The sequence below is a fragment of the Limanda limanda genome, chromosome 21 (assembly GCF_963576545.1).
Source record: "Limanda limanda chromosome 21, fLimLim1.1, whole genome shotgun sequence".
NCBI classification, from domain to species: Eukaryota; Metazoa; Chordata; class Actinopteri; order Pleuronectiformes; family Pleuronectidae; genus Limanda; species Limanda limanda.
In genome coordinates, this window is record NC_083656.1 from 7,981,626 (window position 1) to 7,995,819 (window position 14,194).

General features: G+C 46.3%; 1 protein-coding gene across 1 annotated transcript in view; it reads right to left on the reverse strand.

Moving 5' to 3' along the window:
* Positions 1 to 14,194, reverse strand: part of tcf7l2 (transcription factor 7 like 2) — an 89,946-nt gene that overhangs the window by 57,260 nt on the left and 18,492 nt on the right. The window contains 1 exon segment of the mRNA XM_061095333.1: positions 1,155 to 1,256. Within this exon segment, the coding sequence (XP_060951316.1) occupies positions 1,155 to 1,256 (102 nt within the window).

Consider the following 14,194-nt stretch of genomic DNA (forward strand, 5'->3'; position numbering starts at 1 on the left):
TTCATTTGTTCAGACCATAAAAGCATCTGAGCTGATCAAATGTCAAATTTGACTCAGGGATATGCTGTTTCTTGATAGAGTAATTTTTCGCTGTAAAAATCGTAACTACTTTTTCTGAGAGCTCTGGAGCTATGAAGTCAATTAACCGCAGTCTGCTGATGTACCGAGTACGTAAACAACACAGGGTCAGCTCTGTATAATCTTCTCCAGCGCTGCACTTTCACCACCGGAGTTACAGTATTCATGAGCACACAAACTCGGAAGGCTCCTCCATCTAAAATCGTTACGCGTTCTTCAAATTTTCATTTTCAGAACAATATGTAGCCGATGCACGACTCCAAGACAAAAGTAGCAACTGTGCCAATGATGGCCGAGGGCATTCGTGGTCACCTCATTAATTCTGCTCAGTCCCCACACTCATTGATTTTCCTGCGCTCGCTAACCCCGTGACCACATACGCACACCTCCCTATGTTCAACCTTTCCGCTGACCTCGTGAAAACTTTATGCCTGTGGCTAACTGCTAAGTTCATATTCAAGTGTTCCTTCTAGAGCTGCTGCTATCCTCTTAGTTATTGACATGCCTGGGGTGGACGCTCCGTTACGTGTATGCGCTGTCCAGCCGACTCTCCTGCCAGAGTACTCCTCCAACTCCATGGATAGGTTAATCAATTCTGAAGGAACACCCACACTTTCCTCAAAGACAACCCCGTGGCATTCCAGCATTAGCTCTGAGCTGGGAGTTATCATTGACTCTGGGATTAGAGGCGACATGGCCGTCCAAAGAATAACTGCTCCACCTGCCACAATGGCAGCCCCCTGCACCATTGACCTCCTGATCATTAACAGACAAAAACTCTACTTTCTGCAAAATACAAAACTTTCATTCTCAAAATTTGCACATCTAAAGCAAGAAGTTTACATAAAACATGACTGGAGCTTGTTAGTGACTGTGATTTAAGGGTAAATGCAAACAAATGTGCATTTGTCCTATTAAAACATCCATTCACGGGGAAAAGGGAAGGGCCTTAACCCTGAAGACGTTTTCAGGATGGATGAAAGAAGCAGAGAAGGGTTTGTTTGTTTTCTCTCTGTCATGAACAAGGGAAGAAGAGCTGGTGAAAGAGGAAAAGTACCGAGCGGAGTGTTACTTACAACGATGTGTGCCGGTGACGGGGACCTGGCATCTTTAAGTGCTTGTCTACTTTGAAGACCTCCTTGTTGAACATCTAGCAGGGGCCATTTCATCTGTAGGTACTGAATGGTAGAAAGGAAACAGAATGGAAAGAAAGAAAAGAAAACATGTTAACAATGCAGAAAGCAAAAACCAAAAAGAACAAATTAAAAGTCAGACAAAAAAAGGGAGACAACATTTCTTGACGGGGGTGTATGGGTGTGGAGACTCAAAAACATGGAAAAGCAAAGAAAAGATCTTAAGGCGGCTGGTGGATGGGATGAAGATCGCAGAGTCCAGCAGGAGGACACACAATGGTTGTGGAAATGACACATTATTTCCTCAGAAATACACAACAAAACTGTTTAAAGAACCAGGCTCATTCACAGTGAAGGAAAAAAGCTATTTTGTTTTTTTCTAAAGTGGCGGGGGAGTGGATTTCATTAGGTCACTGATTCAGAGCTGGGGGGGGGGTAGTACTGTAGGGAGCTTACGGCTTTAAGATGACCTAATGTCATGAATATGACTGTTGTCACAGTTTTATTGGAGCCCATAAAGAGGTTAAAGCGTGGCGTCTCACCACGCTTCTCTGAGGCTAAACCTCCTGACTGCCCCATAAATGATTGACTTGGCCCCTATCAGAAGTATCTCTCTTTCTTTTTTCTCCACCCTCTCTCCCACTCACACAAATAAGCACAGGAGAACAGATAAGCAGAAAACAAGGGTCATGAGAAACATCTGTCTGTTATAAACTGGGTGGAGTCTTTTTTAATTTGATGACATGTGCTGTGTTGACTGTTCTACAAAAAAAGGATTTACTTTGTACCTGCTTAAAAGGAGCAGAAAGGCTCTTAAATTCTTCTTGGTGTATTCAACCATAATAAAACATGACAGATAATAATAATAAAAATACTTTGCACACATTCTAATGGAAAATACTCAGTGGCCATTGAGCAAAGTCTCTGTGGGTTTTAGTCACTGACAGCCAAGTGTTGACCTTGATGCGGTATGTGGTCCAAACTCTGCTTATCAATGTCACAGCCACCCAGTTTGAGGGGAAAGAGGTCACAGCAGCTGTTTCAACTCGGACGCCTTTGGAATAGCTTCGGCTCTAAGAGGTGAAGGGTCTAGAAAAATGTGGAAAGGACAAACTTGTGTGGAACTTAATATCAGGGGCAACTGCTATAAATGGGGTAAAACCAAAGTCTGTTGGAAAAACCATTTGCTCCACGCCTCCAGCTTGGGAGTACAGCTTGTGGATAGCGGATAGGAGTTTAAAAAATGCATGAATCCTAACGAAATCCTAAATTTGACAACAAAAGAAGCGTAACACAGATAGGTTGAGCAAGCATTGGGTCTGGCTAGTTAACACAGAGGAAGCAAACCCTTGTTGCCACATATATCTCCAAAGCAAATTCAGGGTTATTTAAAAGGGTAAAGGTAAATCCAGTATTATGTACTTGGACTTGGATCTATGCATGTGATTCCTTTTGTTGTTTCACTTCAAGATCCTGTCTGACTAGTAATAAACTGTATTACATGACATAAAACCAAAGAGTTCCATGCAATCCTGTTACATTTCATAATCATCTCACCATAACTACTGGCCCAGAGCCCAGGATCACAATTCTGGCACTGGGTGTGTTATGAATTACAACCACTTGGTGCAACCACGGTCCAGAACCTCTAACACTGTCTATGAAGTGCTGAGGGAAATTTGAAAAATCTTCTATACGGAGGGGCAGGTATATTTATTTGTATGAATGTCCAAAGTGTGTGTTTGTGTAGTGCTCGTCAGAGAGCGTGTCGTGACCCTTCCTGATACCAGGTCTAATTCAGCGGCTTTGTCCCTCCCTCTCAATCACACACACGTAAGCAGAGTAAAAACAGATAAGCAGAAACAAGGCTCATGAGAAACATCTGTCTGTTATAAACTGGGTGGAGTACTTTTTCATTTAATGGCATGTGCCGGGTGGACTGTTTTACCTAATATGGTCAGCTTTATACCTTTTGATATTAGCAGGGAAAAGCTCTCATCCTCTTCCATTAATTCAACCATTATAAAACATGACAAATAATCAAAAAAACCATTCAAATGGAAAATATTGGGAATACTATCCTGCCCAATGTTGACCTTCATGCAGTATGTGGTCCAAATTCTTCTTATCAATGTCACAGCCACCCAGTTTGAGGGGGAAGAGGTCAGAGCAGCTGTTTCAACTCGGAGGCCTTTGGAATAGCTTCGGCTCTAAGAGGTGAAGGGTCTAGAAACATTTGGAAAGGACCTTAAAACTAACAAAAGTGTTTGCTGTGTCATAAATAACAAGCACTCAATGCAACCATGGTCCAGTCCTATAACACAGTCTATATATCTCCCTATGGAGACACCTCCTGTATGGAGATGCAGGTCCATTTATTCAATTTCTTTGTGCTGCCATCCAGCAAGGTTGACCACTAGTTTGTATGCATGTCTGAGTGTGTGTGTGTGTGTGGGTGTGTGTGTGTATGTGTGTGTGTGTGTGTGTGTGTGTGTGTGTGTGTGTGTGTGTGTGTGTGTGTGTGTGTGTGTGTATGTGTGTGTGTGTGTATGTGTGTGTGTGTGTGTGTTTATGGGTGTGCGTGCTGGTCAGAGAGTGAGTGTGACGCGACCCTTCCTGAGACTGTGTCTAAATCAGTGGTAATTAGCGAAAAGTTCACTGTGGGGTGCCTGCCAGTGGTAGACGCTGGAGGGAGTTATTGACTCCTTGTCCTCGGTTACAGCCCCTGCAAGGGAAAAAAAAAATCTGCTTGCTGCCTGGTCTTTCTCCACCGCTACCACTCATTTATGACCCCAAGACGACTTTTACTGCTAAAAAAACTGGGTTTGTTTATGCTTGTTTGTATGTCCTGAGAGTGGAAAAAGGAAAGGTTGTAAAAACTCCAGAGTTGAGGTCTTGCGGGTTTTTTATGGACCCCCCCACACTGGATATTAATTGCCATGAAGGGGCGCGAGGAAGAGGAGGAGGAGGAGGAGGAGGAGGAGGAGGAGGAGAGAGGGGCAGTGTTGTAACAGTAAAAGAGGAGGACCGGGGTGACAGTGCCGCTGTCATGTAGGAGCTAGTAATTTAAGACGGTGTTCATTGGCACCGGAGGAACCAGTGCTGAAGACAAGTGGGGGTTGGGGGGGGGGGGGTAAGTGAATGTAGTCTATGAGAAAGTCCTGCCATTGCATGTGCACACATGCTCACACAGGCAAATATTCAGACACAGCTGCAGCTGGCAGAGGGGTCGAGAGGACATTCTGAGGAGGTGGGTGAGGAGCGTGAAGGTGACACCCCCCCGACTGTGGCGACGGGATAGAGAGACTTTTGAAAGAGTGCAGAGAGAGAGGGAGGGAGGGTGCCGGAGCGCATGCCCTGACAAGTGTCTCCTCCTCAGCCCTGCTATTGCAAATGTTCTCACACACTAATCTCTCCAGCAGGTTTTACAAGCATGCCAAGGAAAACGGAGCCCTGGCAAGCTCTGGGCTTTCCGACCACCCCCCCCCCCCCTCTTGGCCTCCTTCCTCTTTCTGGTTCTCGCGTTCCCTCCACCCTCCCGTCTGCCCTGCTAACGGACACGCCGCCTGGGCTTGAGCAGGCCCCGTGGCCTCTGACCCTCCTCCGCTGCTCAAGGCCCCTCCCCCTTCCCCACTCTGCGACCTGAAAACTCTCCTGCTATGAGGGGGCCCCCCGGGTAACTCAAGAGCCATTCCAATGTGACAAATTGCTCCGGAGTTCCAGGATAACTCTCTCTTCCCCTCCGTAACTCTTCCTGCCCCCCCCCTCCTCCCACACACACCAACACTAACCAGCCCCCCCTTGACAGACCCACCCTGGAAGAGCCACCCAGCGGTTGAGCCCCGGCACCCGGTTGTGTGGCAGACGGCTTCTCCTTCTCCCCCCCCCCACCCCCTGCTCCGTTCTCTTCCCCAACCCTGCGCCCCCTCCTCGCCTGGCCAGTCCCACAATGGGAGCTGAATGACTCAATTGTCTCTGATGAAGTGAAAGACAAGGGACTCCTCTAAATCCTTACAGAGGGATGAACTCACTCTCACTGTCCTGATTTCCATGTCAACTATTGCGTTCCCAAGCACAAGGAGGGGGGGGTGACGGTGGGGGCGGTTTGCAAGGGCTGAAACAATTATTAGTTTCATTATTGATTATTTTGTCCACTCTGATTTGTCTATAGAATCAGTCGGCCTATGCAAATAAAAAGATCCCAACGTCCCGAAGTGATGTTTTTATATTATTTGTGGTCCAAATCCCAAATATAAGCCATTGCCAACATTCATGATTTAAAACATTTGTTGATGATTAATTATCCATCGATTAATTCACATCAAAGTTGCTTAATCACAGTTTTGTTATTATACTATTTCTGATAATGGCACTTCCTTCTTGCATGCTGGACCTCTCGCCCATACATGAGTGACTCCTGCTGCACCAGGGTTTGGCATGTTGTGAGCCACAGTGTTAACCCAGATCCACACCGACTGTCATCGCGGTAAAAAAAAACTAGCTGGGGCCGGGGTCCAGGTGTCACAGGAGAAGCAGGTTGAAGACAAATGGAAGGGCAATCCCGAGCACTCACACATCGTCCTCACACGTCCTCACACCAGCTTTCCACCACTGTTGTTACTAATTCAACAAGCAGCAACAGAAGCAATTTGACCTAAAACACTACTTCCTGGTACTGCTGCTAGACTCTGATCTTCCAAAATAAACCATTTTTTTCCACATCCCATCAAACATTAACCAAACGTCAATACATGCTATTGACAAAAAAATCTGGGAGAAGTCTTTCTCATAAATGTTTTAGTGTGAACGACGGACACGGAAAGTGCAGGATTGTTCTGCTCGTTTCTGGTCAACAACCAGCTCCTCCTTCCATCAATGCCCCATCTGATGTATTCATCACATGCGGCCTGGCGGCTGGAGCAGCAGCCACCACACAGCTTGTTCATTTTGTTTTGGATTAAGAGCAGAGGGCTTCGCACCAATCAAACAAACAGGGCTCCGTATGTGCCAATATGGCTCCCAAACACTGGTCCCCTTTCCAGCAGGGGACCAGGGACCACAGATGATGAGGACCACTGGGGCTCCATCAAGCATCCCAGCCATGTGAGGCCGTTCAAGCAAGGAGGGGAGACAGACAGATAGCAGCTTGGGTTTAAAGTCAGCATATGGATGCTGGGTGCTGTTCTACAGAGTCCAGCGGATCTTTAGCCCATCTGTGGCCTCCTCATATCACCGCTATGACATAGCTTTACTTGCATATTATCCTCAGTGTGCACAGATAGCATATGTACATTCACAGTGATCCCCCTCCCCCCAATATACTGTATATGTATTTACATATGCACACCTGAACAACAATGCTCACCCATATTTGTACATCCTGTGGTCCACAGACCCGGCAGCTCCTCTGGGAGTGCGCTCAGAGATGGGATTGACAGCTTGCAGATTAAACCAATCAGACTGCTACTATAAAGAGCTTTATTTAAGGCTGAAATGATCAAGGCTAGTAAGAGGAGCCCATTCAAAGCTCTGCGAGTAAACTGCACAGAGCTTAAGAGATTAGTTCATCCAGTTTGACTACAATTTTATCCCTTTAAAAAACGAGAGCCGAGCATATTGTCTTGATCTGTTGCGGATATTGCCTGAAGTCTCTGTCCTCACTCACAGGTGCAAGAGAAGAAGCCAACACGTGGTTGTACAAGCACGTAATTTGTTGAGGAGGGGACGGTAATTTTCTGTAATTGAGGGAGGGAGAAGCTTAATGCAACGCAGACCCTTTGAAATCCCCTTGGTTAAAAAACAATACTAATAATAAAAGCCACCAGCCCACTGAGACATGTGATACGTTGTTGTGTCTGTTGGAAGACTTCAGTGTAAACAAATGGATTTGGTTTGTTTACCGCCAAGTGAATGGAAGTAGCCAAAGAATTTCTCGACAAACCTGGGAGAAAGTTAGCAGACACAAGAGGGCCCATCATGGCTGCTTTGATTCCACTAATGCACATTTTATGAGTAAATATAAAAAAGAAAAAAAAAAAACCCCACCTGCTCTGATAGCCAGAGGCATTTTGCAACCAGGAAAATAAAAGTGGAATGTGGGAAGGCCTGGGGTTTGTGTGCCCTGGGGCTGGAAGGGGTCCGCTGGGCCCATATTTACTCTAAAGCCAGAACACCTAGGGGGTTCCACTGGCCCTGACAGCACTGAGGCAGCCGACCTGATCCAAAACCTCCCCTCCGCACCTCCTACCCTTACCCCGTTTGCCAACAATCTCCACCTCCACCTCAAACTCCCCTTCTCACTCTTTCTTGCTGGAAAACTCACCCCGACACTCTCATGTAAGCCTTTCTTCCACACGGAGCATGTGCACGTGACCTCTCCATCCTCTCTACGAAACTCAGACTGAACTCACCCTTAAAAAAGGAGGCTGAAGAAACAGGCTTATGAAATACTGATGTTGCAGACATCTCAGGAAGTGATTATTAAAAAGAGAGAGAATTGCTTGGTTTGGAAATAGATGTGGTTTGGTGTCTTATTTCCATGAACACTTGACTTTTAACTGGCCTGTTCTGGAAGTTAGTTCCGCTCTTTTAAACACCGGTTCATGAGTGTGGCTTTGCTCTGACACTGTTTGCATAGCAGGTGTGGACAAATGTGCTGTTCAAACAGCAGCTGATTGACCGGAAAGTTTTAAACGGTTGCGCAACACATAGCCGACACAAGTTTTTTGACAACAATCACAGAGCCAAAATTGCTCAATAGACCTAAGTTTAGCAAAAACACAGCTCCCTACCTATAATTAAAGTGATTGGATGATGACAGACTCTGGCAGCGATTACACCTGAATGCACATACACGGCAGCATTCTCAAAGGAAGTGTGAGGGTGACATGATTGCAGTCCAAAACACACCGGCTTCTAAACAAGGCTCAGAAAGTAAACACCATTCAATTCTGACTTTTGCACCCCCTCCCCCCGTACCCACTGTCCCTCTCCCTGTGTCATTAAGAGTATCTCTTGGCTGCTCTATAAATAGTGGCAGGGAGGGTGAAGGCCAGCAGGGGCTGGCTAGTCTTCCATCAGCCTCGCTAATGAACAGGCGCTCTGGCACCTTTAGCATCAGGCTCTGCTGCAGAATGCCTCTGCTTTAAGGTGTTTCTGCTGCTTCACAGAGCTGCACTGGCTGCTCTTCTCTGCGAATGATTCTCCCTCTTTCCTTCTCTGAGTAAAGACTCAGTCAACAATATAATTTGGACTCTTAGGCGGTTTCTTTGACTTCCATAATAAACAAAGTGGGTTAATTGTTATGCAGCTGGAAGCTAGGATTATTGCAATGGTAATACTTACAGCCTAATCAATGCATCTTAGATACTCACATTAAGACAACAATTACAGTTGATTTAAATGGGATTACAAGTCAATACTCCCTAGTGTGGTTATTTTTCATGCTTTCATTTTGTGCTCAAGCTGCGAAGGCTACAACTAGAATTACCGCCTTGTGGTTGTATGCCTAGGCCAATCAGTGGTGAACTTGACTTGAGACATGTGACCACTACAGTTCAGCTCACCTTTGAGTCCGAGCGAATATTTCTGCCAAATTTAGAGATCTTCCCTTATAGCAATTCTAAGATATCAAATTCAAGAGGCCAAAAAATGTGTTTGTGAACTTTGCACAACCGAAATCTAATCAGTTCATCCTCCAGTCCAAGCAGTGCTCCTGACATATTATGTTCACGAGAATGAAAATAAGTTTTCTGAGTTCACACTGAACTTGACCTCAAACCACAAAAGTTCATCTGTCAGTCAAAGTGGACATTTTAACAAAATTTAAAGAAATTCGCTCAAGAGTTTTGCACTTTTTTGTCACGAGGTTTATGTTGCCAAAAGTGCACGTTTGTATTATGTTGCTGCTTGAATATGCCATGAATACTTTCAGTCACCCAAGTAACAGGATATATGTGCTGAGTCAAAGGCTACTGGATTTACTGGTTTTGTCACAAGGATGTTTTGCCACTTACCAGTTAAATGAAGGGTGAAACATCGTAAAGGTTAAAACAACAAATCAAATTTGTGTCTACTTTCCTGTTCGTTTCCTTTGTGCTAATGTGTAGGCTACAACACATCCCCCCTGTGTCAACTAGTATAAAACATCATCGTGTGGCATTAGATGATTAAACTCTTACTTTACAGTATCTATTATTTAGATGTTGTATTTATTTATTATTTACTGTACTGTGTGAATTCTGATATTCTGTGCATTACTGACGGTAATCAGTAGGTGAGTCACATCCAAGCGGAAGTAGGCTGCTGGATTGACAGGGCAAAGATCAGGTCCTGGACTTCCCTGGCTGGAGACACGTACACACTGACCTACTTAGAGGCTACATGGGGGTGAACAGGCACGTCTGCGGGACTAGGTGTGTCTGAGCCCCTTATGCAAGGCCAGACCAGAGGCTGGGAGGAGAAGAGGTTGGGCAACTCATACTCTCACAACACGCTTACCATTGCTTGCAGGGAGCAGGGTTAGGGTAGAGTTAAAAAGGTGAAAGGCAGATGAGCTTTGCTGAGGGAGAAGAGTCGGCCGATTGCAGCGCCCACGTTCTGCCGGCGAATGCTGTATTTGGTATTGTGCTGGAGGAGAGCTGCCCTTGATGTTGGGCGTCTGGTTTTGTTCTGCGAGAGTTCACTATGAATTAGTTAAACGGTAGACTGGATATAAGGAAGCTATGAAACATGCCTCAGAGGGAGAGAGTGTGTACACTCACAGGCTTCACAGAGACTTCCGATATTCAGAAATCACTACGCGCTATCACACAATTCCACCCACGCATATTCATCAATCAGAAGGCATTAAGTCGGAGGCATCACACACAAATACCAACAGGCAATTAATCTTCACAAAAGCATCACATGAAACCAACAAACACTCAGTCTGTTGGGTTTCTCTTTCGTACTTGCACATACACCTTGAAGCAGTTCGACCTCTATATTCATGAGGCCTTCTCCCTCAGCAAGCCTAAAGCCCAGAATTTTAAAGCTTTCAAAACAAATCTCAAATATTGTTTCAGGTGATAGATTTGTAACCCATCCAAGTGGGCTCATCTGTATTAGGTTGAATTTGCTTTTACCTAACCAATGATTGCTGTTACGAAACAGTCTTTGCTATGATATCAAGGCAAGGAAGAAGGGAAAGAATAAATCTCACACGAGCAATTACATGCACACTCACACAGCAGGGTACTGCCGCTTGGCCACGGTAGCTTAATGAATAAATAAGTAATAAGGGCTTGGTTATTGGAGCTCATTAAAATTGGAGATGCTTCCATGACAATAAGACCTGAGGAAGGTCAGGGGAGGCATCTTTGTGGTTCGGGGCCAGAGTGGGTGCCAACACCCCCACCGCTGCTGTCCCACCCGAATCTGACCACGTTACCCCCGCCGCCACCTCCCAATCAGCTCTGTCAGTGACGCACCCTCCGCGGTACCCCCCCCCCTCCTTTCCCTGACACACAGCACCGTAAGCAGCTTCGTGCTTGTACGCATGCAACTGCAAGCACAGGCTTAAAAAAAAAAGACACACACACCTCTCTCATGGTTAATTACCACTTAGCTCAATCACACAGTGATCCATCCATAAGAGACGCACACCCCACACACACGCACCCCCGCAACACAAACAGCAGCACACATGCCAATTATTGATGAATCTTTAATACGCCGTTTTACAAAGTCTCCATCTCATTTCCTACAACTGAGCAGATGATTACTCCTCCAATAAGACAAGAAATTTAAATACAGCTTTTTGAATCTGTTCTGCATGCACGTGACTGAGAAAGTTATCTCAGCACAATATTATTGAAAAATTGAAATAAAGTGGCCTGAGCGATTTGGCTAACTTTTTTATTTTTTTTGTTTGCTCCTCCTGCCTTGCATCCAGCTCTCTATAAAACCCCTGGACAAAAATCCCACACTGCAATAACATGTCAATAATGAGCTGAGGCCATCTATTGATCAGCTTAATTTTGCATCTATTAGCTAGGGAACGGCTTGCTCCGGGGGCGAAGGAAGCCAGGCGCTAACACGCACCGACAGGCTGGATGGAGATCATTACAACTGATGTTCACACACACGCTGTGATTGACATGGAGATAAGGCAGGAGAGAGAGCCCGGGCTCGCACGCCTCCCCGCACACTAAGCTAATGATACACCAAACGTGAAACGTGTGCTTGGTGTGTGTACTGCCGTGTGTGCCTGTGTGTGTGTGTGCGGTGCAAGCGTCTATCTAGAAACAGAGTTGGAGCAAGAAGAAAAAAAGAGGAGAAGAAAAAGCAGGCCACACGCCTTTGCTAATTGGCACAGTCAGACTGGGAAGCTCATAAAAGACGAAAAAGCATTTAGTGGAGCACCTCAGCTTTCTGCATCGCAGAAGTCTGTGTCATTTAAATACGGTTGACTATACCACCGAAGAACCTGGCTTTGACCTGGAATGACCAGATTCATCTGATTCTTCCTTAATTTCGAGAGTTTGCATAATAAACTCAGTTGAGACGCTCATTACGAGAATTGTTTGTTTTCCTGAGAGCAAATGAATGCGTACTTCATGTTCCCCGAGTCAACACAGCAACCAAAGCAAGGAGAAGGTCGTTCTGCCTTTGTGAGCGTTTCCTCTCTTTTTCTCACATTCAGAAGAAGTGATGTTGAGAGGATGGATGGATTATTCAAACACACAGAGAGAGAGAGAGAGCGTGCAGAAAACAATATGGTGTGATGCCCTCTTCCTCTAGCTAACCTATCTAGCACCGCTGCAGCAAGGGGGAGCCTGGCTTGGCATTGATGCAACCAGCTGCAATATAGGATGCTGCCTGGTATCCACACGGAGGGAAGAGGGATGGAAAGGGCTGGGCACTGGAACTGCACCTTTTACCACTCCGTCAGAAAGAAACGACTGAATCTTTGTGTACACCATCTGTATATCTGAGTTTCTACGGGGAGGAGGTCTTGTTTTATGCCAGATAGGTTATATGGAGGTGAGGTCAAAGGCGCTCACACACACACACACGTACACACACACACACAAAAACACCCTTGGCTGCAAACTGTGTGTTTTTGTCAGCTGAGGGATGCAGCGAAGGGATCGAGGGAGCAGCGGGAGGAGGGAGGGAGGTGAGGGAAGAGGGGGGGGGGAGGGAGGGAGGAAAAAAAGCCCTCAGCCAAGCCATCAAGTTGAACATTGAACTTCACAGTAGTAGCTGCCTTTCTATGCCTCTCCTTTTGATGTTACCTCCAAAGCAAAGGATCAAAGGCTTGGAGTGTGGCGTGGGGAAGTCCCAAGCTCTTAGCCTGCCAGCCTGTGATATATGCAAAAGTCTACGCCAAAAGAGAGAGAGAGAGAGTGGGGCCGAGAGAGAGAGAGAGAGACAGGGAGAGGGAGAGAGCGTGCTCGGGAAGGGGGGGGAGAGGAAGCTTGCATGGAATGTGGCTAAACAGTATGTTTTTTGTCTAATGAATGACAAGGGGATGACGCAACCAGCCCCTTGGTTACAGGGTGACGTAGCGCAGGATGGAAATGCACACACGGGAGTTTTGGAGAACGGGCGTTCGACACGGAGAGAGGGCTGGGCCTGGAGACAGGGGATGGGACTGAATGGGGCGGAGGTGCAGGGGTATACTGGCGGTGTTTGTTGCCCTCACAACATCCCCCCCCCCTTTCGCTATCCTCAACCGGCAACGTGGGACAGCCCTCACCCCCATCACGGACCACTTTCGCCTCACACCAACCCCCCCCAGGCACCCCCCTCAAACATCAAGGACGCGAGAGGCTGTGTCGTCTCGACATGAATATACAGTGTGGCGTTAAAGCGAGGACAACAGTAAACACAGTGCACACAAAATCCTGGTTGTGTCTCACTGGAGCACAAACACACACACACACACACACACACACACACACAGAGAGACACACACACACTGTGGGCTCAGCTGGGCCAACGAGTGGAGCAGAGGTGTGCTAAAATTGACAAATCTCTGAGAATAACACACACACACACACATACACACACACACACACACATACACACACACACACACACATACACACAGGCCCTTTCCCCAAGGCTGTAGGATTAAGAGGTCCAGCTGGCTGACAAGCAGGCCCTTCCTTCCCACGTATCCCTTCGACCCCCTCCTCCCCCAACACACACACACACACACACGGTTGTACTTCTATCTTAGTGAGGACACTCATTGACATTATACATAGCCCCTTACCCTAACCATTCAAAATAAATGCCTAACCCTAAACCTTATTCTTAGCCTAACCTTAAAACCAAGTCTTAACCCTCAAAGCCAAATGAAAAAGTGAGTTATGGTCCTCGCAGAGATATAAGTACAGGGACACACACACCTCAACCACAGGTCTGCCAGCCATCCAGCTCACTGAGCATGCCAGGAGGATGCACCTGAATTTGAAATGGCTCGACCCTGAACCCGTCTCACCCCCTCCACCCTACCTATTCACCAAAAATGTATCTGACCACAAAAGGTGGTTTCTGTCCAGATTAAAATGAACCATGGCTTGGGTAGTTTGGACTTTTGGGTATGAGAGCATCCTTAGGAAAAGACAGGGTTCCAGCAAAATATTGGCTGACATAGGCAAGTCGTGGTGGCACGGTGGCAGTGGTCTTAAAGACAGACATTTCTTGAAAGTCATCAGAGATGGAGAAAGAGTTGGGAAAAATAAGTCGTTGAGCAGGGTGCTGGAGGTAACACATAATGACCCCTGTTGATGAAGAAACTGGAGAAAGTGTTACTGAAAGAGAGAACTGGAGTAGACCGAACTATATAAGCCTGACCAAGCTCCCTCACTTCTCAACAGCTGCCAGGTCGCTTTACGAATGTCTAGAAGAGTATATGGGGAAGGGTGTTGCTTGAGTGTGATTTCATTTTGTCGACAGGGTAGTATGTGCACTCGAATGTGCAAGAAAAG